This window comes from Tachyglossus aculeatus, chromosome 7, assembly GCF_015852505.1.
Source record: "Tachyglossus aculeatus isolate mTacAcu1 chromosome 7, mTacAcu1.pri, whole genome shotgun sequence".
Lineage (NCBI taxonomy): Eukaryota > Metazoa > Chordata > Mammalia > Monotremata > Tachyglossidae > Tachyglossus > Tachyglossus aculeatus.
In genome coordinates this window covers 52,790,859-52,816,366 of record NC_052072.1, presented here as the reverse complement: position 1 = coordinate 52,816,366, position 25,508 = coordinate 52,790,859, and the positions used below count along the sequence as shown (strand labels likewise).

Sequence of the window (25,508 nt, the reverse complement as noted above, 5' to 3'; positions counted from 1 at the left end):
ATTACTGTGTACGGAACACTGTACTAAGCACTTAGGAAAGTACAGTACAAAAATAAACAGACACATTCTCTGCCCACAACCAGTTTATAGTTTAGAGCAGGAAACAGACATTAATAGAAATAAATAAATGACAGATATGTACATAAGTGCTGTAGGGCTGAGAGTGGGAAATAGAGGGAACAAGTCAAGGCGATGCAGAAGGGAGTGTGAGAAGAGGAACGGAGGGTGTAGTCAAGGAAGACCTCTTGGAGGAGGTGGGCCTTCATTAAGGCCTTGAAGGTGGGGAGAGTAATTGTCGGATACGAGGAAGGAGTTTAGTAGTTCGTTGTGGTCAGGGAATGTGTCTGTTTATTGTTGTATTGTACTCTCCCAAGCACTTAGTACTGTGCTCTGCACACAGTAAGCGCTCAATAATAAATAAATATGTTGCCAATTTGTACTTCCCAAGCGCTTAGTACAGTGCTCTGCACATAATAAATACGATTGATGATGATGATGATGAATAAATACGATTGAGTGAATGAAAAATAAACCACAAAACACCAAAGACAACTGCCTTTTTACAATCCATTCTTCAGTGTTGTCCTTTTTCAATCTTTGTGTTAGAGGGAGATGTGGGAACTGTTGTCCAGGAAAACCCTGCAGCGACAGAGAACAGTGAAATACCAATTGAACTTCCAGCCAACTCTGCCGAAAGGTTGGCTTTCTTTTAATTACTTTTTTAAAATTCTATTAACTGTACATGGTGGTGACAGCTTGAAAATAATGGTTCTATCCATAAATTTTGGCATCATGATTAATGTTACAGTGCAAGCGCTTAGTACAGTGCTCTGCACACAGTAAGCGCTCAATAAATACGATTGAATGAATGAAAGAATGTTAAATAAATAATGCTCTTTATGAAGACAACAAAATATATTAAACAGTCTATGAATGAGTAAGGTTTGTGTATGTATCTACGTTCATCCCCCTGGCCTGGAATGGCCTCCCTCCGCACAACCGCCAAGCTAGCTCTCTTCCTCCCTTCAAGGCCCTACTGAGAGCTCACCTCCTCCAGGAGGCCTTCCCAGACTGAGCCCCCTCCTCCCTCTCCCCCTCCTCCCCATCTCCATCCCCCCGCCTTACCTCCTTCCCCTCCCCACAGCACCTGTATATATGCATATATGTTTGTATGTATTTATTACTCTATTTTATGTGTACATATTTATTCTATTTATTTTATTTTGTTAATATGTTTTGTTTTGTTCTGTGTCTCCCCTTTCTAGACTGTGAGCTCACTGTTGGGTAGGGACCGTCTCTATATGTTGCCAACTTGTACTTCCCAAGCGCTCAGTACAGTGCTCTGCACCCAGTAAGCATTCAATAAATACGATTGAATGAATGAATGAATACGTTTATACACATACACTTTCTCTTCCAACCCAAACCCTGTCCTCCCCATGACTTTCCCATCACTGTAGACTGCACCGCCATCCTTCCTGACTCACAAGGCTGTAACCTTGGCATTATCCTCGACTCCTCTTTCTCATTCAACCCACACATTCAACCCGTCACCAAATCCTGTCAGTCCCATCTTCACAACATTGCTAAAATCCGCCCTTTCCTCTCCATCCAAACTGCTACCATGTTAATACAGTCACTCATTGTAGCCCGCCTGGATTGCTGCAATAGCCTCCTTGCTGACCTCCCAGCCTCCTGTCTCTTCTCACTCCCCACTCCTCAAAAAACTCCAGTTGTTGCCCATCCACTTTTGCATCAAACAAAAACTCCTTATCATTGGCTTTAAAGCACTCAGTCACCTTGCCCCCTCCTACTTCACCTAGCTACTCTCCTACTAGGACCCAGCCCATGTGCTTTGGTCTTCTAATGCTGACCTTCTCACTGTGCCTCGATCTTATCTGTCTCGCTGACAACCCTTTGGCCCACATTCTCCCTCTGGCCTGGAACACCCTTCCTCCTCACATCTGGCGGATAATTTACACTTCCCCGCTTTAAATCCTTATTGAAGGCATATCTCCAAGAGGCCTTCCCTGTCTAAGCACCCTTTCCTTTTCTCCCACTCCCTTCTACGCCGCCTTGACTTTCTCCCTTTGTACTTCCCCCCTCCTGACTCCACAGCACTTATGTACCTATCTGTAATTTATTTATTTATATTGATGTCTGTCTCCCCCCTCTAGACTGTAAGCTCATTGTGGGCAAGAAATGTGTCTGTTTATTGTAGTAGTGTACCCTCCCACTCGCATAGTAGTGCTTTGCACACAGTAGGCACTCAATAAATACGCTCGAATGAATGAAATTATTATCGCTATGAACAGCTGTTATTGCTAGTATTATTGATAATAATAATAACAATAGAAGGTGTGACTCTATTTCCTTTGGTTTTCAAATATACATTCATATTAATATCACCACTGTCGTCATGGTGTTAAGGATCATGTTGTTCATTGTAGAAGGATACCTCGTCCTGGAAGTGCCAGACCAGCTCCTCCCCGAATCAAACGACAAGAAAGTACAGAATTGTTAGTTCCTGAGAGGTACGAGTTTTCTGCATAGTCCTTAGCCTGGATTCATTTATTCAGTCGTTATTTTAAAAGTTCATAAAACATAATGGCATTTCTAACCAGTATTTTATTGTTGGCGGGTTTCATCTGTGTTTTATCAGCATAGTGAAACCCAGAGACATGGGGATAAAAGTGAGTAGTGGGATAGAGCTGGGGGCTTGAACAACCACCCTTCATGGATCCCGTGACTGAGAGTTAGGAAAACCAGCCAATGACTGCAACATAACCTTGGCATTTTATTAACGGCTAAGTTGAAATTTCTAATTGTCTTTCTTTTTTCCTTTTAGATCAGGCAGCGGCAAAATCGTCTCAAACTTAATCATAGACAGACAGACTTCTGAGGATGACGAGGATAGTCAGTTTGTCGTGGAAGCAGCACCTCAAATTCCTGAAATGCCAGAAATGGAAATGGTTTGTTAATGAGAGAAGCTTTATTTTTTTTTTTTTTTACGATTGGGCTAGAAATGTACTGGCATTGCCAGTCAAATGAAGTCTTATCTAGATAAACTCATTTTTCTAATTTTGAAATTATTTGTGGAAGTAATTCTACCCCAAGAGTTCTGCCGTGAGCGGCTTCTTTTTCGAGACATGCAGATACACAAGATACCAGAGAGATAATCAGTTTTTATATACTTATTTTTTTCTCTTGCTTTTATCATCAAGGCACCTGAAGTGGAGTTAGGAGATGAGAAGCATGGTAAGGCCTAATAGTTTTATTTCTTTGTCTTTACATGATTGACAAATGGTTAGTTTTGTTCAGAGGCAAGAGAAGTCAAGTAAAAGTAAAAAAAGATATGTGTCTTTCAGGGATGCTTATAATTTTTAATAGATTCGCTTTTCAGAATACGATAACAGTTTTTAAAGAAATGAAACATCAGGCTATAAGACTACTTTAGGATTTCACCCTCTAAAACAGTTATTTTCTTGAATTGATGTGTTTTCTTCCTTAATCCTGATACAGTGAAGAGAAAGTCAGCATCTGCAAAAATAAGGTTTTACAGTGACAGAAAGTTTAGGTTGCACTACAAAACAAGAGAATGCAGTTTAGTAATAATACTTGGAGAAGTCTTTGAGAGTTTTCCCTCACTCTTTTCACTTTTCTCAGATTAAGGTTTCCCATCATGTCTTTAGAGTCTATAACACGTCTTCACTGGAAGAGTGAAAACCAGTCAGAGTAGCAAATTATAAGCCTCTTTTGTGGACTATGAAGGTTACTCCTAGCTCAGTTTTCAGTGGATAGAAATAAATAATAGGGATTGAATGTATTTTTTCACTCAGTTTAGGTATTTTTTGCATACAAAAGAATAAGCAGTGACTCATAAAAATTGGTTTTCAACAGGTGGTCTTGTAAAAAAGATTTTAGAGACCAAGAAAGATTATGAGAAACTGCAGCAGTCACCAAAATCCACAGACAAGGTAATGAATTACTTTATTTAAAAACTGACATTTATCAAAATAATGAACATTTTACAGACCTCACGTTGAAGCAAATTGGAGGTTCATATTTCCCTTGCGATTTATTTTCCTATACTTCTATTCACATTGGGTTATAAAAACTTCCAATTCTATATGCTATTTAGTGCCTGTTACTAAAAATTCCAGCACACATCCTTGGCACCACAGCTCCGTTCAGTTGTTGCCACATCTCCCTCCTACTGGTTCTCTCCAAACTTTCTGCGGGAGTTGTGTACATCTGCTGTCTCCACTTCCTCTCCTCGATCACCTCCAATCTGGTTTTCCCCACCTTCACTCCACAGAAACAGCCCTGTCTAAGGTAATTAATGACCTCCTTCCCACCAGATCTGATGGCCTCTACTCTATCCTAATCCTCCTAGACCGCTCAGTTGCCTTTGACACTGTAGATCACCCTCTTCTCCTTGAAACTTTATCCAACCTTGGCTTCCCTGACACTGTCCTCTCTTGTTTCTCCTATCTCTCTGACCGCTCCTTCTCAGTTTCTTTTGTTGTCTTCTCCTCTGCCTTCCACTCTTTGACAGTGGCGGTCCCTCACGGCTCAGTTTTAGGTCCCCTGCTCTTCTCCATCTACACTCACTCCCTTGGAGAACACATTCGCTCTCATGGCTTCAACCCATCATCTCTATCCCTAAGTCTACATCTCCAGGCTTGATTGCTCTCCTTCCCTGGAATCTCACATTTCCTCTTGCCTTCATGACCTCTCTCCCTGGATTTTCCACTGACACCTCAAATTAAACACGTCCAAAACTGAACCCCTTATCTTCCCACCCAAACCCTGTCTTTCCTTTCACTGTAAACAATACCTCTATCCTCCTCATCTCAGAAACCCATAATCTTGGCATTGTCCTCGACTCATCTTTCTCATTTTACACACATATTTAATTTCCCTAAATCCCATCAGTTTTGCTTCTCAACATTGCTAAAATCCAAACTACAAGCTCATCTTATCCCGCCTTATGTACTGCATCTGCCTCCTCACTGACCTCCCTGTCTTCTGTCTCTCTCCCACTCCAATCCATGCTTCACTCTGCTACCTGGATCATTTTTCAGTAAAAACGTTTAATTCTTACCGTTGACTTTAAAGCACCTAATCACCCCACCCCACTAATCTACTATAGTCCAGCCTGCTCACTCCACTCTTCTAGTGCCAGTTTACTCACTGTGGCCCAGTCTTTTGTATCTCTCCACCAACCCCTTTTCCAAGTCCTCCCATTAGCCTGGATCTTCCTCCACCTCCAAATATGCCAGGCTACCACCCTTCCTACCTTCAAAGCCTTATTTAGGTCACATCTCCAAGAGACCTTCTCCCATTAAGCCTTCTTTTCCCCAACTCGCTTTCCCTTGCGCTTGGATCTGTGACTTTAGGACATTTGATATCCCCCCCAAGCCCATAGACATTCACATGTCTATGAATTATTTATTTTTATTAATGTCTGTCTTCCCTTCTAGACTGTAAACTTGTTTTGGGTAGGGAATGTGGCTGCCAGCTCTGCTGTATTCTCTCCCAAGCACTTAGTACAGTGCTCTGCATAAAGTGAGCACTCAATAAATACCATTGATTGACTCATTGATTGATACCACTCCCTTGGGATAATTAAGCGTGCATCACCCTGGAATGAGATCCTCTCGCATGTTAAAATTACGTCTTTGGCTGGGCCCCAGAACACAGATCAGACTCTGCTTCCTGACATCCATTCACCCAACCTCCCTTCGATAACTTGCAAAACATTTCCATTTTCCACTACATCTGCCAGTTCTCTACCACTAATTTCCAAATTATAAGACTGTGAGCCCCACGTGGGACAACCTGATCACCTTGTATCCCCCAGTGCTTAGAACAGTGCTTTGCAGATAGTAAGTGCTTAACAAATACTATTGTTATTATTATTATAAGTGTGCCTGGAGTAGCCTGGGAAAGAAATGTTGAGATCTAAATTTCATTTATTATTTTTATTTAGTTTAAATACGTTAAAATTTGCAGTCTTTATATGCTTTCTCAATGGGTTTTATTCCCTCATATTTTGAAAGATTTGAAGATTTAGCCTTCAAATTATATTTACAAAGCATTGGTGTCAAAAGAGAACCAAATTGGCCCATGTGATCCCAGAAGCAGCATGGCCTAGTGACAATAGCATGGGTTTGGGAGTCGGAGGATGTGGGGAGGATCCTGCCTCTGCCACTTGTCTGCTGTGTGACCTGGGCAAGTCGCTTAACTTCTCTGTGCCTCAGTTGCCTCATCTGTAAATTGGGGATTAAGATGGGAGCCCCACATGGGACAACCTGATTACCTTGTATCTACCCCAGTGCCTAGAACAGTGCTTGGCACATAGTACGCACTTAATAAATACCATAATCAATATTAATTATTTATTATTATCCTGCAGAGGTAAACTTAACCCTTCAAAATTGGAAAAATTAAGCTCTTTGAGGAAGATCTGTGTTAAATTCATTACTAATCAATCAGTCATTTATTGAGCATTTACTGTGTACAGAGCACTGTACTAAGGGCTAGGGAGAATACAGTGTAACAGAAATTCCTTGCCCACAACGAATAGTGTTTATTGATTGCCTGTTGTGGGATTCCACTGTTTTAAGGGCTTGGGAGAGTTAAGTAGAGTTTGTAGACTTGGTCCCTCCTGCCCTAAGGTGTTTACAATCTCGTTGGGGGAACGGGCACTAAAATAATTGGCAGAGAGTAGCAAGGAGGATAAAGGGCATATAAGATATATACATAAGTGCTATGGGCACATATGTGAACATGTGCATAGGTGGTGATGAGAGTAGAAAATGGTGACATTAGAAATTTATCAGAAAAGACTGCCTGGAGGCAGTGTGCCCTAGTGGAAAGAGCACAGACCTGGGGGTCAGAAGATCTGGGTTCTAATCCCGGCTCTGCCCCTTTCCAGCAGTGTGACCTTAAGCAAAGCACTTAAGTTTTCCGTGCCTCATTTTCCTCATTTTTAAAAAGGGTATTAAATTATATTCCCTACAATTTAGAGTGTGAGGGCCCTTTGGGACAGGGACTGTGTCTAACCTGATTATCTTGTATCTATCCCAGTGCTTATACAGTGTGTGGCACATAGCACTTGACTAGTACCGTAATTATACTTACTTTGAGGATAGGAAGAGCTGTGGCCTGACAGATTTGGCCTAACTGTCAACTCATCTCTCCCATTCAACACACATATTGTTTGGGGGGTTTTTAGTGGCCCTTGTTAAGTCCTCACTGTGTTCAAGGCACTGTACTAAGCACTAGGGTAGATATAGGAGTGTCAGGCAAGACACAGCCTCTGTCTCAAATGAGGCTCGCAGTCTGAATTGCAGTGAGGGGGATCTAATCTCCATTTCACAGATGAGGTCACTGAGAAGGGAAGTGACTAGTCCAAGGTCACAAGCAGGTAAGTGGCAGAGCTGGGAGTAGAAGCCATGCTTTTTCCAAATCTATCATCTTATCCTGTCAGTTCTACCTTCAAACAGCTCCAGAATCTGCCCCTTCCTTTCCATCCAAACGGCTACCATGCTTACCCAGGTACTTGTCATATGCTATCTCTGCTGTTGCATTAGCCTCCTCATTGACCTCCCTGCCTCCAGTCTCTTCCCCCTCCAGACCTTGGTTCAATCTGCTATCAGGATCATTAAAAAAAAATGCTTCTGCACACTTCTCCCTATACCTCAAAAACCTCCAATGGCTACGCATCCATCTTCGCCTCAAACAGAAATTCTTTTCCATCATCTTTACTGCACTCAGTCAGCTCTCACCCTCCTACCTTGTCTTTCTCCTCTCCCACTATAGCACTCCCCTCCTCTAGCACCAGTCTACTCACTGTACCCCTTTCTCATCTATCTCATGTCCTCCCTTCTCCCTCTCCCTTTCTATCCAACAGACCATCACATTCCCCATCTTCAAAACCCTTCTAAAATTATATCTTCTCCAGGAAGCCTTCCCTGGCTTCCTATTCTCCCTGGCTTCTACATTGCCTAAGCACTTAGATGTGCAATAATAATAATCATCATAATAATAATGGTATTTGTTAAGTGCTTACTATGTGCCAAACACTGTTCTTAACCCCACGTGGGGCTCACGGTCTTAATCCCCATTTTACAGATGAGGTAACTGAGGCATAGAGAAGTTAAATGCCTTGCCCAAGGTCACACAGCAGACAAGTGGTGGAGCCGGGATTAGAACCCATGTCCTCTGACTCCCAAGCCCGTGCTCTTTCCACTAAGCCATGCTGCTTCACTTTGCAGCTCATCCCACCTCCAACATTTATGTCCAGATCCTTCTACTCTTCTGCTTCCCCTATCTGTAATGTATTTTAATGTCTGTCTCCCCCACTAGATTGTAAACTCCTTGAGAGCAGGATTTGTGTCTCCCAACTCTATTGTACTCTCCCAAGAACTTAGTACAGTCCTCTGCACACAGTAAGCACTCAAGAAATGCCATTGATTAACTGATTAATTGATTGAGAGGGAGAGAGTTCCAGAAAGGGAAGGGTGGAAGCATGTGGTGGACTGGATTAGCTTTTTTCTTTATGGTATTCGTTAAGCACTTACTCTGTGCCAGGCACTGTACTAATAGCTTAAGAAGTACCAAGAGTGAACTGATTTGTAGTGGGAAAAGATAATTGATAGGAGGGAGACATGAGGTTGAATGGTGGGCAGAGTAAAGTTTTAAGAAAATGATCTGGGCAGTAAAGTTTGGAAGGGGGAAGAGAGAAACTGGAGGCAGAGACAAAGGAGGAGGCTGATACTTAATCAAGCCAGGGTATGACAAATATTTTCCATCTACAGAATGCCCTTGTCACATCAACGTATTGAAGAATTCTCACTCTCCTCAGAGATTACTACTTTGACAATTTGAATGCCACGGTGACTACATGTTGGATTGAGGGGTCTGTTTATGAGATGTGTGAAGAGATTGTAAAGATCTAAGTACAGTATGTTTTTGTCTTTAATAGAGTCAGTGGTCCCTTGTGTAGGTGCATTAACACACTTCTTTCTTTTAGTACCGCCCTTTTCACTGTTCCTCAGTCTTGTCTTTCTCTCCACCAATCCATTATCCATGTCCTCCTTCTGACTGGAACTCCCTCCCCCTTCGTATCCAGCAGACTACCTCTCTCCCCCTCTTCAAAGCTGTACTAAAATCACATCTTCTCCAAGAATCCTTCCCCAACTAAGCCCTCACTTTCCTGGGTAAAAGCCCTTTCATCTACTTTGTCTGTGCACTTGGATTTGTTCCCCTTAAATGCTTTGATATTCACCCCCTCGCCCAGCCCCATTATACTTAATCAGTCTTCAGTGTATTATAATGTCCATCTCCCCCTCCTGTCTATAAGCTCCTGTGGATGTAGAGTCTGTATCTACACTTTTGTGTAGTTCTCTTGCAAATACTTTGTACAGTACTGTGCGCAGAGTAAGCACTGCAACAAATACCATTGATTGATTGATTTAAACTCTGAATGGCACTTTTCTGGGTAATCCTGATCATAATATCCAATTTGAACACATCCCACTGAATGGAATTGAAAAAGATGTATCTGCAGGCTTTGTGTTAGGGTCTGCGACTGCTTTTCGAGAATGAAAATGACTACAATTTATGGTCCATGTCCCTGGCTAAGTTTCTAAGACCCTTCAGAAAATCTTGGGCAACTAAGAGCTCAGCCTAATCCTGCAAGCTATTAATATTAGTTACCCTTTGAAGTTAGATTTATTGGTTCAAATTTTATGGCCATAGACTCTATTCACAGTCAGCTATGCCTGGGTTTTAAAGTTTCCTCTGAAAAGTAAACTACAGGAAAGTGAATTTATCTACTTCAAAAGATGAAGGGGCAAATTGACCTTGTTCATCCTGCATATCTCTGCTCTGGAAAAGCACAGGAAAGACATAAAAAGTGTTTGGAAAATCAGGGGTGAATAGTACTGGCAGACTAAGAAGAGAAATGACCCAAGAACCTTATCGAATCGTGTCTACTCAAGCTGTTCGACTTAAACTTCACCCTATTGATCTTTAAAAACTGGTTAGTTTATGTGAATATGTCAATAAACAGAGGCATTAAATATCCCTAGTCCTGCTGTTCCCTAAACTGTATATTTTAAAACATTGATTATGGCATTACTTATTTAACCTGACTTAATATTTGCTTTTTGAGGTTTGTTTTTATCAGCTTCCCATATAGTTTTTTTAAAGTGTTATACACTCAGTATTTTTACCCCTTTCTTTTATTGAATGGTCTTCTTAGTCTCAAGAAAACAAACATTTCTATTCTGGATACATTGCCGGTAAATCTTTGAAATTACATCTGATGTAAACCTATTTCTTATTGTTTTACAGTCCAACTAAATAAGGCACTCAGTGAGCAATTTGAAAATAAATTTGATATAGAGATTTTGTTTTTCTTTTATGATTTATTTTATGATTCTTCAGGAGGAAATTTAAGCTGCCTTGGCAATGTGATGGTCTTTGGAAAATTCTGGCTTGAACTGATATTTTTCTAAGTGAGCTAGGTGAAGAAATAACTAAAATAACAGTTCTACTTTAAGTGCCTCTTGTAAGTTGCATACCCACTTTCAAGAGTTTTATAAAATCAAAATTCGTAGGGGAAATAGCCATATTTTCAAAGGAAGTGTATGTGTGCTCTTTTCATGCGTATTTATTTTGCATATATATTGTATATATTTCTCTTTCTCCATTTCCAGTTGTGTTTTTTTCTCACTTGTCTATTAGGTGCTTTTCCCCCTTTTCTCTAGTTGTTTCCATTCAGTAGCCAATATTTTCCATTTTATACTTAGATATGCTTTCTTTTTTTCACTTTTGTTCAATATGGGTTTTAGGAACTCACAAGTCCTTAGTGTACTACCTTATTTTGGTTTTTTTCTCCTTAGTCTCTGTGTTACTAAGAAAGTATTTATGAGCCACACAGATGTTAAAAAAAATATTCCAAGGTCTTGCGGCTAGGTGGTGCTATTTAATCACGTAATCTAAAAATCGGAGTTAATGCTCTATTCATCTAAGTATAATATCAGCTATTCAATGCCGTATGTTCCAAAGCACTTTTCTGGAATAATTCAGTAATTTCCCCAAAATGAAAATTGTACTCACAAGCATGTAACCTTGGCATTATCCTTGACTCTTCCTTTCAACCCACATAGTCAATATATCACTAAATCCTTTTGGTTCAACCTTCACAACATGGCAAAAATGTGCCCTTTCTTCTCCATCCAAACTGCTACCATGTTAATCCAAGCACTTACCCTGTCTCACCACGATTACTGTATCAGCCTCCTTGCTGACCTCCCAACCTCCTGTCTCTTCCCCACTCCAGTCCATATGTCACTGTGCTGCAGGGATCATTTTTCTACAAAAATGTTCAGTCCATATTTTCCCACTCTTCAGAAACCTCCAGTTGTTGCCCATCCACCTCCCCTTAAAACAGAAACTCCTCACCATTGCCCTTAAAGCACTCAATAGCCTTATAAATCAATAAGCCCTCCTACTTTACCTTGCTACTCTCCTACTACAACCCAGCCTGCAAACTTTGCTCTTCTAATTCTAACTATCTTACTATACTTCGTTCTCATCTATCTTGCCCTGACCTCTTGCCCACATCCTGCTTCTGGCCTGGAGTGCCCTCCCTCCTTATATCCGACAGACAATTATTCTCCCCAACTTCAAAGCCTTAATGAGGGCCCATCTCCTCCAAGAGGCCTCCCCTGTCTAAGCCCTCCTTTCCTATTCTCCTACTCCCTTCTGCATATTCCTGACTTGCTCCCTTTAGTCATCTCCCCTCCAAGCCCTACAGCACTTAATGTAAATATCTGTAATTTATTTTTATTAATGTCCGTCTCCCCCTCTAGACTGTAAACTCATTGTGGGCAGGGAATGTGTCTGTTATATTGTTATATTGTGCTTTCCCAAGCGCTTAGTATAGTACTCTGCACACAGTAAGTGCTCAATAAATGTGATTGATTGATTGCTATTTCTTTTGAAAAAGCTAATATTACTCCTTTTAAACTGTGAGCCCCATGTTGGGCAAGGACTGTGTCCAGTTGATTATCTTGTATCTACCCCAGAGCTTAGTATCAGGCTTGGTACATAGTGCGTAACAAGTATCATAATTATTTTTACAAAATCTTTCAGTGGAAAAATTATTCCCGACCAATGAAATTCTATTTCCTATATGGATAAGTCCTTACCACTCCTATTCTTTAGCATTTATGATCATCACCCATTTCCATTTCAAACATTATTTCTATATCTACATTCAGACATTGATTTATGTTAATGCTAATAAATTTCAAGTTAATGGAGGAGTTTCTTAACAATGAAAGGGAAGCTGTGACACTTTCACTTCTCTGTAAATTGTATTTATTAACCACCTTGTGAGTTTAAAGCACTATACTAAGTAGTTAATGTATTTGAGTGCCCACTGGGTGCAATGCACTGTTTAATTGCTTGGGAAGTATAACTCAGAGAAAGCAATCAATCATTTATTCATTCATTCAGTCAGTCAGTCATATTTATTGAGTGCTTACTGTGTGCAGAGCACTGTACTAAGCGCTTGAGTGCTTACTCTTTGCAGAGCACTGTACTTAGGGCTTGGGAGTGTACGATGGAGTTAGTAGGTATGATTTCTCCCCACAAAGACCTTACAGGCTAGTGGAGAAGACCGATAATAAATAACAGGTAGGGAAAGGAACATAATTTATGGATATGTTCGTGTATGCTACAGGAGATGGGGTGGGGAAGTAACATGGCTTAGTGGATCAAGCATGGGCTTGGGAGTCGAAGGTAATGAGTTCTAATTCCGTCTCCACCACATGTCTGCGGTGTGACCTTGGGCAAGTCCCTTCACTTCTCTGTGCCTGTTACCTCAACTGTAAAATGGAGATTGAGACTGTTAGCCCATGTGGGACTGGGGCTGTGTCCAGCATGATTTGCTTGTATTCATCCCAGCACTTAGTACAGTGCTTGGCACATAGTAAGCGCATAACAAGTACCAGAATTATTATTAGTAGTAGTAGTAGTACCACCCCAGTGCTTTGGTGCTGCAGACGTTCTACAGTGCAAGTAGGGGAGAGAAACAGTTTGGTAAGATAAAAGACATTAATCAGGGAAGGGCTCCTGGAGGGGTTGTGATTTTAGAAGGGCCTTGAAGATGAGGAAAGCTGTCGACCAGATGGGAAAGGAAAGAGAATTTCAGGAGGAAAGAGGGCCTTAGCAAGAGGGTAGCGGTGAGGGAAATAAGAATAAAGCACAGTGAGTAGATTGACTGTAAATTGTAAGCTCGTGTGGGCAGGGAAAATGTTACAGTGCTCTGCACACAGTAGGTGCTCAGTAGATGCCATTGATTGATTAATTGACTTGAAATGAGCTTAGTGCGAGCTGTGTGTAGCGGGAGAGAAGTAAGGGGGAAGGGCGCTGATTGCCTTAAACTGGGTGGTGAGGAGTCCAGCTCGTTGCAGGGATGGATGGGCAAACATTGGGTGTTTTTGAGGAGTGGGGACACATGCACAGAAAATTGACCGGGCAGTGGTGTGAAGTATGGACTGGAGAGGAGCAAGGAGGGAAGTAGGGAGGTCATGAAATAGTCGGGATGGGAATGTTATAACACGTGCTGGACCACAAAGAGAGGAAGGGGCAGATTCCGGAGACGGATGGCTCTCTTCCACTTTGAATAGGGCTTCGTGGAATGAGTAGATTGACTTGAACAGAGTGAAGTGTTTGAACTGAAAAGAGGAGAGAGAAAAGAGGCAGCAGCATGTCCTAGCGGAAAGAGCTTGGTATTGGGAGTTACAGGACCTGGGTTCTAATTCCGTCTCCGCCACTCGCCTCCTGTTTGACCTTCGGCAACTCTCTTAACTTCTCTGTGCTTCAGTTGTGTCATGTGTAAAATAGGGATTACAACTGTGTGCCCCATATGGGACAGGGGACTGCGTCCAGCCTGATTATCTTGAATCTACTCCAGCGCTTAGTACGGTGCCTGACACATAGTAAGCACATAACAAACCATAAAAAAATGGAGTTTTTTGAGGAATGGGGCAATATCCGCAAAGTGACACCTTCTCTCTCCACATGGAACTTAGAACTGTAACAGGTGTGTACTAAGTGTTTAGAAGGATGCAACAGAAGAAATGTTCCCCATTCACAGAAAACCTAAAATCACGAGGGATACAGACAAAGTGTATGTATCATCATCATCATCATCAATCGTATTTATTGAGCGCTTACTGTGTGCAGAGCACTGTACTAAGCGCTTGGGAAGTACAAGTTGGCGACATATAGAGGCAGTCCCTACCCAACAGTGGGCTCACAGTCTAAAAGGGGGAGACAGAGAACAAAACCAAACATACTAACAAAATAAAATAAATAGAATAGATATGTACAAGTAAAATAAATAAATAGAGTAATAAATATGTACAAACATATATACATATATATACAGGTGCTGTGGGGAAGGGAAGGAGGTAAGATGGGGGAATACATGGAACATGGGATGTATACATGGAACAGGAAGATCAACTAGTATAGTCAGCAGGTCAGTAGATTGCATTGTGATTAAAAATCATCAGATGGGTGTAATGTAACTGTTTGTTATGCATAACAAGCATAGGTGATATTGAACCAATAAATACTATTGCCACCATTTGGGAGAGAACACTGATAAGTAATAATACCTTTAAGATTAAATTAAATACTAGTAAAAAATTGTGCTCCAGACTATTATAATACCCTCAAAATAGGTGCTATTTCTATAAAAAGTGTATGGAGTGTTTAACAGAGATTCCTATACGGATGGACAATTCAGTAGGTTACATTGTAATATAAAACCGATCAGATTTGTGGGGTGAGATTCTAGTTTTAATCCTGAAATGATGCATTTTGCAGAAGTGTTAGACTATTATAGTATTAGATCGTATTAGATAGTGATAGTATTAGTGATAGTATTTCTTAAGCGCTTACGGTATGTAGAGCGCTGTAGTGTCCGACAGGGCACGACTATCCGACAGTGCCTTTTGCCAGCTTCAAAGCCTTATTGAAGGCACATCTCCTCCAAGAGGGCTTCCATGACTAAGCCCTCCTTTCCTTTTCTCCCACTCCCTTCCGCATCGCCCTGACTTGCTCCTTGTATTCATCTCCCATCCCGGCTCCATGACCCTTATGTACATATCTGTAATGTATTTATATTAATGTCTGTCTCCCTCTCTGGACGGTAAGCTTGTGGGCAGGGAATGTTTCTGTTTATTATTATTGTCATTATTATTAACAATAATTAATAATTGGTATATAATTAATATATTATATTAATTATGATATTATTGTTATATTATACATTTATTATATTATATATAATATATTATGTGATATAATATGATGATAATAATAATAATGACAATAATAATAAACAGAAACATTCCCTGCCCACAACAAGCTTACAGTCTACAGAGGGAGACAGACATTATTAATAATAATGACAATAATAATAATAATTATGGTACTTTAAAAATCATTTACCATGTGCCCAGCCCTGTTCTAAGTGCTGGACTTGTTACAAGTTAATCAGGTTGGACACAGTCCCGGTCCCACATGGGGCGCACACTCATATCCCCATTTTGCAGATGAGGTAACTGAGGCACAGAGAAGTGAAAAGACTTGCCCAAGGTCACGCAGCAGACATGTGGCAGAGCCAGGATTAGAACCCATGTCCTTCTAACTCCCGGGCCCATGCTGTAACCGCTAAGCCATGCTGCTTTCTATTGCTGTATTGTACTCTCCCCCGGCACTTAGTACAGTGCTCTGCACATAGTAAGTACTCAACAAATATGATCGACTGACTTAGTGTAGTAAACCCTGAGAAAGTGTCCACAGGTGGGAATTAGACATAGACCCTGATCCTCGAGGGACTCATAATCTATGAGAAAAGTAAATAAAAGAATAATGTTAACAATACGGTAACTATAGCCTATACTCTGAAGAAACGAGGTGGGTGTCTAAAGAGTTTTGAGGTGCGTTTGTAGGTTTTAAAGAACTTTGAATTCAACTTCTGCGACTTTAAATTTTGAGTAAAAGTATTTTACTTTCTGAAAAATAAAGAAAATTATCAGAAATTCGGAAACTACTTTCTGATTCAGGAAATTTGGGTTCAAAAAGCAGATACAGTTATGGGGATAGGAACATATTAACTGGTGAATTGCTTTCTCAAGCTTTCATGAAAGACATATCACATTAAAAATGAATGCAAAAAATGACACACACATACAGGCGTAGGCCATGATAGAGCCAAAATATGTCCCTTGAAAATGTGGTTGTAATGGAAATGGCTGTATCATGGAGTATGCTTTATGTTATAAGTAGGGATCTGTTCCAAAACCTCTGGAAAAATAGGAAATTCCTTCCTGGTATATATTGTTACATTAGGCACTAAACGATTGTGTAATTTTTGTTAAAGTAATTTGAAGCATAACATCACACCATTAAATGTGGAGTTGAAGTGCTATTATACAGTTTCTCAGGAGGCTGCAAAAAGAGAAGCTTTGGTCTGCTGACTGTAGTGATGGTTTTTGAACTTTGGTAAAGAATTTATTCAATTGAGATGAAATAACAGCCTTATAGATCCAGTGAATAGGGTGCAAAAATTATAAAATCATTAAATGAAGTATCAGAAAACGATTCTGAGGGAACACAAGAATTAATCCTTAAGCCAGATCAAGAATTCAAAGTTATACTAGGAAGAGAAGCAGCGTGGTGTAGCAGATAAAGTCAGAACAACCTGGGTCCTAATCCCAGCTGCACCACTTGTCTGCTGTGTGACCCTGGGCAAGTCACTTCACTTCTCTGGGCCTCAGTTACCTCATCTGTAAAATGGGGATTAAGACTGTGAGCCCCATGTGGCACAGGGACTGTGTCAACACAAACTGGTTGTGTAAGAGCTTAAAAAGTACTACAAAAATGTTTCCTGCATAAGGTGAATGCCCTCATCATCTTCCCTCCTAAATCTGCTCCTCCTAGCTTTCCCAGTACAGTTGAAACCATCTTCCCTCTTCCAGAAGCTTGCTTCATGTTAGCTTGAACTCTTCACTGTCTTTCAACACCCACGTTCAGTCTGTCTCTAAATCCTTTCGGGTCTTCCTTCACAATATTTTCTGACTCTTCCCCATTTTTGTTCACTCTTAGGCCTTAGACAGTCCCATTGTGGAGCTACTCCTAACTGGAGATCTTTATTAGCATCTTTAAGCCAGTATAAAAAGCCCACCGTTTTACTGAGTGGCAGGGAGAAATATTTTTTATGCCTCTGTGATTTCTTGGTTGTGCTGCAACTCCCTTGATTCGTGAGGAACCAAATTAGAGAGTATCTGATATGCTGATCTGATTTTCGAGTTTGTAGATTAAAATCACTTCAGCATTAGTTTAGGCTTCCACGTAAAGGATACTTTTGCCATAAGATTTTATTCTCTTTTGGACTTTCTGAGTAGGCTGGCAGTCATATCTGACTGATGGCTGTGGTCCAGAAATGCTGTCATCCTCTGCACTGATAAAAAACTATACTGCAATAATAATTATAATGATGATTTGTATTAAGCGTTTATTAAGTGCGAAGCACTTTTCTAAGCCATCCTACCACTCAGACTTTTTTTTTAGTTTAGTTTTGAAGCTGAACCCCAATTGTGAACAACAGAGTGCTCGTGGAGTGATGAGAACCCATATCAATCAATCAATCAATCATATTTATTGAGCGCATACTGTGTGCAGAGCACTGTACTAAGCGCTTGGGAAGTACAAGTTGGCAACATATAGAGACAGTCCCTACCCAACAGTGGGCTCACAGTCTAGTTCATTTTCATAATGAAATGAAATTTCTGATCACGTCTTCTCTGCCTCCAATCCACCCCACCCCATCCTACTCTGGCCCTAGCCCCCAAGCTGGCCAAAGGGTAGGTTTTTTTGAAAGTTTAAATAGGTTTACTTACAAATGTCTTCCAGGGAACTCAGTGATACTCGTGCACACTCACTAAACACACGTTTCCACTTCAACACTAAAACGCATACCTGTACCTATGTTGAGCCGCCACCCGATTTAGTTGCAGTTCTGTTTCTCTCTGCAAAGCAACCCTGGTGAGCTCGGAAATGAATGGGTTGGCGAGGGTTTGTCAGTTTACGTTGCTTAGTTTAAGACCTTAATACAGTCATTTGCACTGAGTAGCAGTCAATAAATAGCCTTGATAGTTTGCCCATGGTTCCATGTTTTCTCCTCCCTCAGGACCTAAGTTCATACTACTGAAAAATCCGAATATAATGGGGGAAGGAGGAAGGGAATGAACCTTCAACTAAAGTGAATAACAGGGGAGAATGCATTTGTCCAGCATGCATATGGATATTTTTTGGTAGTTGTGAGAGCTATATGTGACCGGTTATAGATGATGTTGGGCAGAGTGAGGGCTAGATATTATGATAATTTTCGGGCTTTGCAAATACAGAAAAGGTTCCACTTTTCATTTTGAATCCTAGGGCAAATTTGGGGTAGAGGTTAGGGCACTGGAGACAGGAAATAGAGGTCCAGAGAGAAAAAGAGGGCAATCAGAGAGGCCTGGGTGACTGTGAGTAAATCAGTACCTGATTGACACAGAAGTACTCATTGGCAATTGGAGGGATGTAATCTGGGGACAGGAGATATTAAAACCCTAGGATGGTCGCGAAGAAACAACCAGTGACAGAAAGGCTGAGAATTATTAGATTATGAGCTTCATATGGAACTGGAACTAAACCTGATCTGATTATTTTATGTCTACCCCAGTGCTTATCACATAGTAAACACTTAAAAATGTCCATCATAAAAAAGAAAAAAAGAAAACAAAGACCCTGACTCTCAAAAGGAGAGAGATAGGAAAAATCAGACACCTGGAGGCCCCCCAAAGTTTTTTTTTAAATCAGTCATATTACTGAGCTCTTATTGTGTGCAAAGCATTGTACTAAACACTTGAGAGAGTACAAAACAGAGTTGGTGGACACATTCCTTGCCCACAACAATCAATCAATCAATCGTATTTATTGAGCGCTTACTGTGTGCAGAGCACTGTACTAAGCGCTTGGGAAGTACAAGTTGGCAACATATAGAGACAGTCCCTACCCAACAGTGGGCTCACAGTCTAAAAGCCTACAGTTTAGTGGTATTCTGTGCTATCTGTTAGGAATATACCTTCTCGGATGAATTATCTTCGTTTTGAATATTCTGAGGATCAAACTCTCTCTCTTCTTCATCCATATTTTGGCCTTCCCCTTTGCAAGAAAGCAGCTGTTGTTTCGCATTCAGCTGCACCCTTTCATTTGAAGAGCCTCATAAATCTTCAACTGTTCTCTCAGCCCCCACAAACATTTCCAAGCAGAAATCTGTTCAACACACCCTCAGTTGTCATTTGGAAATAATGCATTTTACCAAAGAAGCGGTTTGGTAAGTGATTAAAAATGCACCATTTTCATACTGTGCTATGAACCCAACGATTACATCCACTTGACATTTTCTTTTTATTGAATGAACTACCTTGGCATTAGTTTAAATTTCTCATTTCTGTTCACTGCTTGGAGTCTGACCAGTACACGAATGTTTGAGGAGAAAGCAGGATAATATGGAAATGTAGAAAACGTATATTGGCTATTGTTAGCAATACTCCTCCTAGCCATTTCTTTCTGACTTGTTTTCTACAGATCATTTGTTGAGCTGTTAATGTTGAATGGCATTAGCAGTCAACGAATAGAGCATTGGAAGCTACTGTTGCTTCCCCAATAATGTTAGAATGAATTTTCATGTAGTTAATTGACTCCTTGACTCTTGGAGTGTATGACAAATCGATAATGGGAATTACTATTTAGAAAGAAAGTGAGGACATTTATATAAGAAGCCTTTCGAGAGGAGTCTTAGGTTATTTGGACACATCTCCAAGAAGACTTCCCCGTTTAAGCCTTCTTTTCCCCGGCTCGCTCTCATTTCTGCCCTGTCTGTGCATTTGGATCTGTGATCTTCGAGCATTTGATAGTCGTCCCACCGTCAACCCCACAGTACTAATATATTTTTAAATTAGGCATTACAAATTACCTGTTTATTTGTATTAATTTCTGTCTCCCCCTCTAAACTGTAAGGTCATTATGGGCAGAGAACGTGTCTGCTAATTCTGTTGTATTGGACTCACCCAGGCTTTTAGTACAGTGTTCTGCACATAGGAAGCACTCAGTAAATACCATTGATTGAATTGGAAAACATGTCAAGCAAATAAGGTGTTTTTCTCATGCTATTTAAAAGAAGTATTTGAAAACTTTTCCTGTTTTGCAATGATGTACAGATTTTAACTTTTTCCCCATCAAGTGTTGAGTACATATTCTCTTATTAGCCACATCTTTCCATTTCCGTCTGTGTGGGGAATTGCAGTGAAAATGTTGCAGAATGTTTACTGTACTATCGTTCCTCCTTATTTGTCATTTGTTACTAGATAACTTTTAAGTTATTTAATTATTGGAGTGGACTTTCAGAATTTAGAAAGATGTCCCTCAAGATCACACAGTGTTCTGTGCTGCATAAAAGGTTGAATAATTGGCTAGCCACGACTTGGGCAGATGCAATTTTTTGCTGTTGCATCCTGAGGTGTACCTCCTGATTAGCCTGAGAGTCCCCCCAATTGAGAGATGTTGGGAAATTAAATGCCGATATGGCCCATTGATGTTGCCTCAGGCATAGCAAATGGGAAAAGAGTGACTTTAATGAAAACAGAAAAAATGGGAAAAGCACCAATCACAAAATATTTTTAATGAAAATCCAGTATGTATTTTTATAGTATTTCTTAAGTCCTCATTATGCATCAGGCACTGTATGAAATGCTGGGATAGATACAAGCTAATTAAGTTTTGTTAATGATGTGCATCTAGCTTTACTTCTGTTTATTCTGATGACTAGACACCTGTCCACATGTTTTGTTTTGTTTTGTTGTCTGTCTCTCCCTTCTAGACTGTGAGCCCATTTTTGGGTAGGGACCGTCTCTATATGTTGTCAACTTGTACTTCCCAAGCGCTTAGTACAGTGCTTTGCACACAGTAAGCGCTCAATAAATATGATTGAATGAATGAATGAAAGTTGGGTAGAGTCCATGTCCCAAATGGGGCTCACAGTCTTAATCTCCATTTTCCAGGTAGGGCAACTGAGGCACAGAGAAATCAAGTGACATCCCAGCGTCACCCAGCAGACAAGGCACAGAGCCAGGATTAGAATCCAGGTCCTTTGACTTGATGGCCCACGGTCTTAACCACTAGGCCAAACTGCTTCCCTATTTTGAATCGAAAAGGGATCTTTAACACGCTTGATCGGAGAAACAGATGCATTTTAGATTCCACCCTGAGAGTTTGTTATGTAAGCCTTCAAATGAAGAGGACTAGACTTGTATGAATATATCTGCTCTACGTCACCTTATTGAGTCACCTACTGGGGTGAGTCAGAGAGCACCAAAATGCAAGAGCATATAGATGCGGAAACTGAGGCACTGAGAAGTTGAGTGACTGGCCCCAGGTTGCACAGCAGGCAAGTGGTGGGGCTGGAATTCGAGCCCTGGGCCCCAGATTGCCAGGCCCTGACCCTACCCACTAATGAAACACTAATTCTGCTTAGAAATTGCATGGCTTAATGGAAAGAGCCCGGGCTTGGGAGTCAGAGGACACGGGTTCTAATCCCGGCTCCGCCCGTCATCTGCTGTGTGACTTTGGGCTAGTCACTTCACTTCTCTGGGCCTCAGTTACCTCATCTATAAAATGGGGATTAAGACCGTGAACCCCATATGGGGCTGGGATTGTGTCCAATCCAGTTTGCTTGTATCCACCAAGTGCTTAGTACAGTGCCTGGCACACAGTAAGCGCTTCACAAGTACCACAATTATTATAATTAAAATGGGGATAAATGTTCTACACACACACACACTCTCACTCTCCCCCCTCCTTCTCCCTCTCTCCCTCCTTCTCCCTCTCTCCCTCCTTTTCCCTCTCCCTCTCCCTCCTTTTCCCTCTCCCTCTCCCTCCTTTTCCCTCTCCCTCTCTCCCTCTCCCTCTCCTTTTCCAGGGCCTCGGAGTGTTAGCGACACAGCCAAACTTTTTGTTCCTCCACTTCTCGATTGTTTTTGAGCCTTCTTCTTACATCTTTGCCAATTCTACCTTTTCTAGCGTTTTTAGCACAGGTAATCATTTTATCCGATTCGCATGTCTTAAGTTGATTCTTATGAAAACCTCCCTTAACATCTTCAACAGGAAAAGCCACTTGTGTCAGAAGCAGCCAGACGGAAAGAGAAGGACATAGTTTCAAAAGAGATTGAGAAGCTCCGGACATCCATTCAGACCTTATGCCGGAGTGCCCTCCCTCTAGGAAAGATCATGGACTACATCCAAGAGGATGTGGACGCCATGCAGAATGAACTTCAGTTGTGGCATTGTGAGAACAAGCAGCATGCTGAAGCGCTAAAAAAGGAACAAAGGTAAGGGTAATTCAGGAAAACATTGCTAAGAAAAATACATTATCACCTAAAGTTAGTCAGTGATACTAATGGGGCACTTTGAAATAACAATAAAGTGGCTTAGTGGATAGAGCACAGGCTTGGGAGTCAGAAGGACCTGGGTTCTAATGCCACTTGTCTGCTGTGTGATCTTGAGCAAGTCACTTCACTTCTCTGTGGCTCGGTTTCCTTCCTCTGTAAAATGGGGGTTAAGACGGTGAGCCTTATGTGGGACACGGAGTGTGTCCAACCTGATTAGCTTGTATTTACTCAAGCATTTAGTACAGCACCTGGTACATAGTAAGTGTCCAACAAATGCCATTTGAAAAATCCATAACAAAACCAGAAATATAGAACAGAGAAATGTTGATTAAGCATAAAATCAGCTGAAAGTGATTCTCAGGTCTCTTGACTGCAAGCTGAATATGAATCCAGTGTATTACCAATATAAAAAAAAATAAACATGGTACTAATATATACCAACATGATCACAGTAAAGAGAAACTGATTGGCCTAGTGTAAAAGACTTGACAGATGATCTGGGTTCTAATTCTGACTCTGCCACTTGCCTGCTCTGTCACCTTGAACAAGTTACCTCACTTGAGTGGGCCTCAGTTACCTCATCAATAAAATGGGGATAAAATATCTGTTTTCCTTCCCTCTTAGATTTGAGCCCCAGGTATAATGAAGGTTGTGTCTAATCTATTTGTATGGTATCTCCTGCAGTACTTAATACAGTGCTTGGCACCAGGAAAAGACTGTTAACAAATACCCCAATTACTCTTATTAGTAATAATAATAATAATAATGGCATTTATTAAGCGCTTACTATGTGCAAAGCACTGTTCTAAGCGCTGGGAAGGTTACAAGGTGATCAGGTTGTCCGACGAGGGGCTCACAGTCAATCCCCATTTTACAGATGAGGGAACTGAGGCACAGAGAAGTTAAGTGACTTGCCCAAAGTCACACAGCTGACAGGCGGTGATAGTCGTTGGGAATAACAGAATCAGCGCCAGAAGGACCTTGAGGGATTATCTGGCCCTGCATTCAACTTGCAGTAACACTTTAGTAATGATAATAATAATTATGGTACTTGCTAAGTTGCTTCCTCTGCCAAGCACCGTTCTAAGCAGTGGGGTAGGTACAAGTTAATCAGGTTGGACACAGTTCCTGTCCCACATGGGGTTCACAGTCATAATCCCCATTTTACAGATGAGGGAACTGAGGCCCAGAGAAGGGAAGTAACTGGCCCGTGGTCACACAGGAGACATGTGGCAGAGGGCGGATTAGAACCTAGGTCCCTCTGACCCCGAGGCCTGTGCTCTATCCATTAGACTATGCTACTTCCCTGTAGGCACTTTCTTTCCTGCTTGGAGGCAGGAAGCTGGGGCCCAACAATCCTTCACTGTGCCAACAGCTCTTTGATGTCATGATTTTTGCTTGTGTGTACTTAATCCCAAGAATCCACAAAGGATTTTCTAGATGTTTATGTAATGAATAGAATTTGAAGTGGAGATAAGACCTCCGGACACAAGAGCCTATCAGGACACATACAGAATATTTTGGAGGACATTATATTCTGCTGTTAAGGAAAGCAATTAACAAAATTGAGCGGTGTGTGTAGTTCTTTGAACATGAACTGCTCAAAGATTTAATTTTGTTCGGCTCTTTATGCCAAAAGTCATGCTGACCCCTGTTTTAGACTCTTAATGTGTGGGCTTCTTCCCACATATTATTCTTTGCTCAAACAGTGGATGGCTTCTCAGTGTATTGTGACCATGGCAATATCCTTTCAGCATTCAACTGGACTCTTCCTCTTTACATATCCATATTATGTGGTAACTCTTCTGGCTCTGGTTTCTCAAATTTATATATAGTTTTTCTTCATATTCAAAGAAAACTCCACTGAAGGAGAGGTTAAATATAGAGGTGTGTTTTCCCTGCAGTTTTGATATTTTTTTTTACAGTCAATTTGAGTACCTGGGTTTGATGTTTAAAATGCCATTTTTCTTTTGACTAGCCATTTCATAGGATGCCTAAGGATTACAGTTGTGTAGAAAAAGATTTGAGTTTTGAAGGTTTCTTTTCATTCCAACTCATGTCATCATTTCAAACTTTGCTTTTTTTAAGCAAAAATGTATATCACAAAGGATCTTAAATAGTATCGTCTGGATCATAACTAATTACAGCTTAGACATAACACTAATATTCCACTCTTTTATTATTTAGCATCACAGATAGTGCTGTGGAGCCTTTAAAAGCAGAACTGGTTGAACTGGAACAGCTGATTAAAGACCAACAAGACAAGATTTGCGCTGTAAAGGCTAGCATTCTGAAAAATGAAGAGAAAATCCAGAAAATGGTTTATAGTATCAATTTAAGTTCAAGGAGGTGAAGACTAGGTGATTCAAGACTGAGAGTGACTCAATTTTTACAAACCAAATGATAAAAGGATGAAAATGTATAAAGATATGACACTTTTTTGAAAAGAGGTCCTTCAGAGTTCCTATTAGGCAGAGAAAATCAGCAATTTATTTTACACTTCTGCGCTTCAGTAAGAGTGCACGTTGCCATTTTGCACTGTTTTTGAAATGTATATATGTCAGAGCTATCTTCTCAGTGGTGTCATTATTTGCTAATAACAAAAAACTCTTCAAAAAGCGTGTAAGAGCATCCTTGAAAGTTTACCTTTTTCTGTTTCTTTTTTTCTTTCATATCGATTCACTTTGCATTTCAGAAAAGGGAAAGTATTTGTTACCACAAAATAATTTGAAGGAACTCTTTCCATTATTCCGGAATGGAAATACTCGTCATTCGAGGTTGGAAATAATCTCTATAATTTGAAAATCCTGTGAGAGCTTTTTTCTTTAGGTCTGGCTTGGAAACTTTTATTTTCAGGGTATGAATCACTTATTTCCACCAAAATAGAATATAGAATCGCAAATGTAATCCAACTGT

At 40.7% G+C, this 25,508-nt stretch overlaps 1 protein-coding gene across 6 annotated transcripts in view; it reads left to right on the top strand.

The window, feature by feature from the left end:
* Window positions 1–25,162, top strand: part of TRAF3IP1 (TRAF3 interacting protein 1) — a 57,267-nt gene extending 32,105 nt beyond the window's left edge. For 3 of the 6 annotated variants that reach the window (XM_038749721.1, XM_038749719.1, XM_038749717.1), the window contains 7 exons: window positions 595–697; window positions 2,451–2,534; window positions 2,849–2,972; window positions 3,225–3,258; window positions 3,901–3,977; window positions 22,309–22,532; window positions 24,780–24,945. In XM_038749721.1, coding sequence (XP_038605649.1) covers window positions 595–697; window positions 2,451–2,534; window positions 2,849–2,972; window positions 3,225–3,258; window positions 3,901–3,977; window positions 22,309–22,532; window positions 24,780–24,945 — 812 coding nt within the window. Of the gene's footprint in view, window positions 1–594; window positions 698–2,450; window positions 2,535–2,848; window positions 2,973–3,224; window positions 3,259–3,900; window positions 3,978–22,308; window positions 22,533–24,779 lie in introns of all 6 variants that reach the window. The other 3 variants (XM_038749718.1, XM_038749716.1, XM_038749715.1) reach the window with 2 other exon arrangements.
* The last annotated feature ends 346 nt before the right edge of the window (window positions 25,163–25,508 follow it).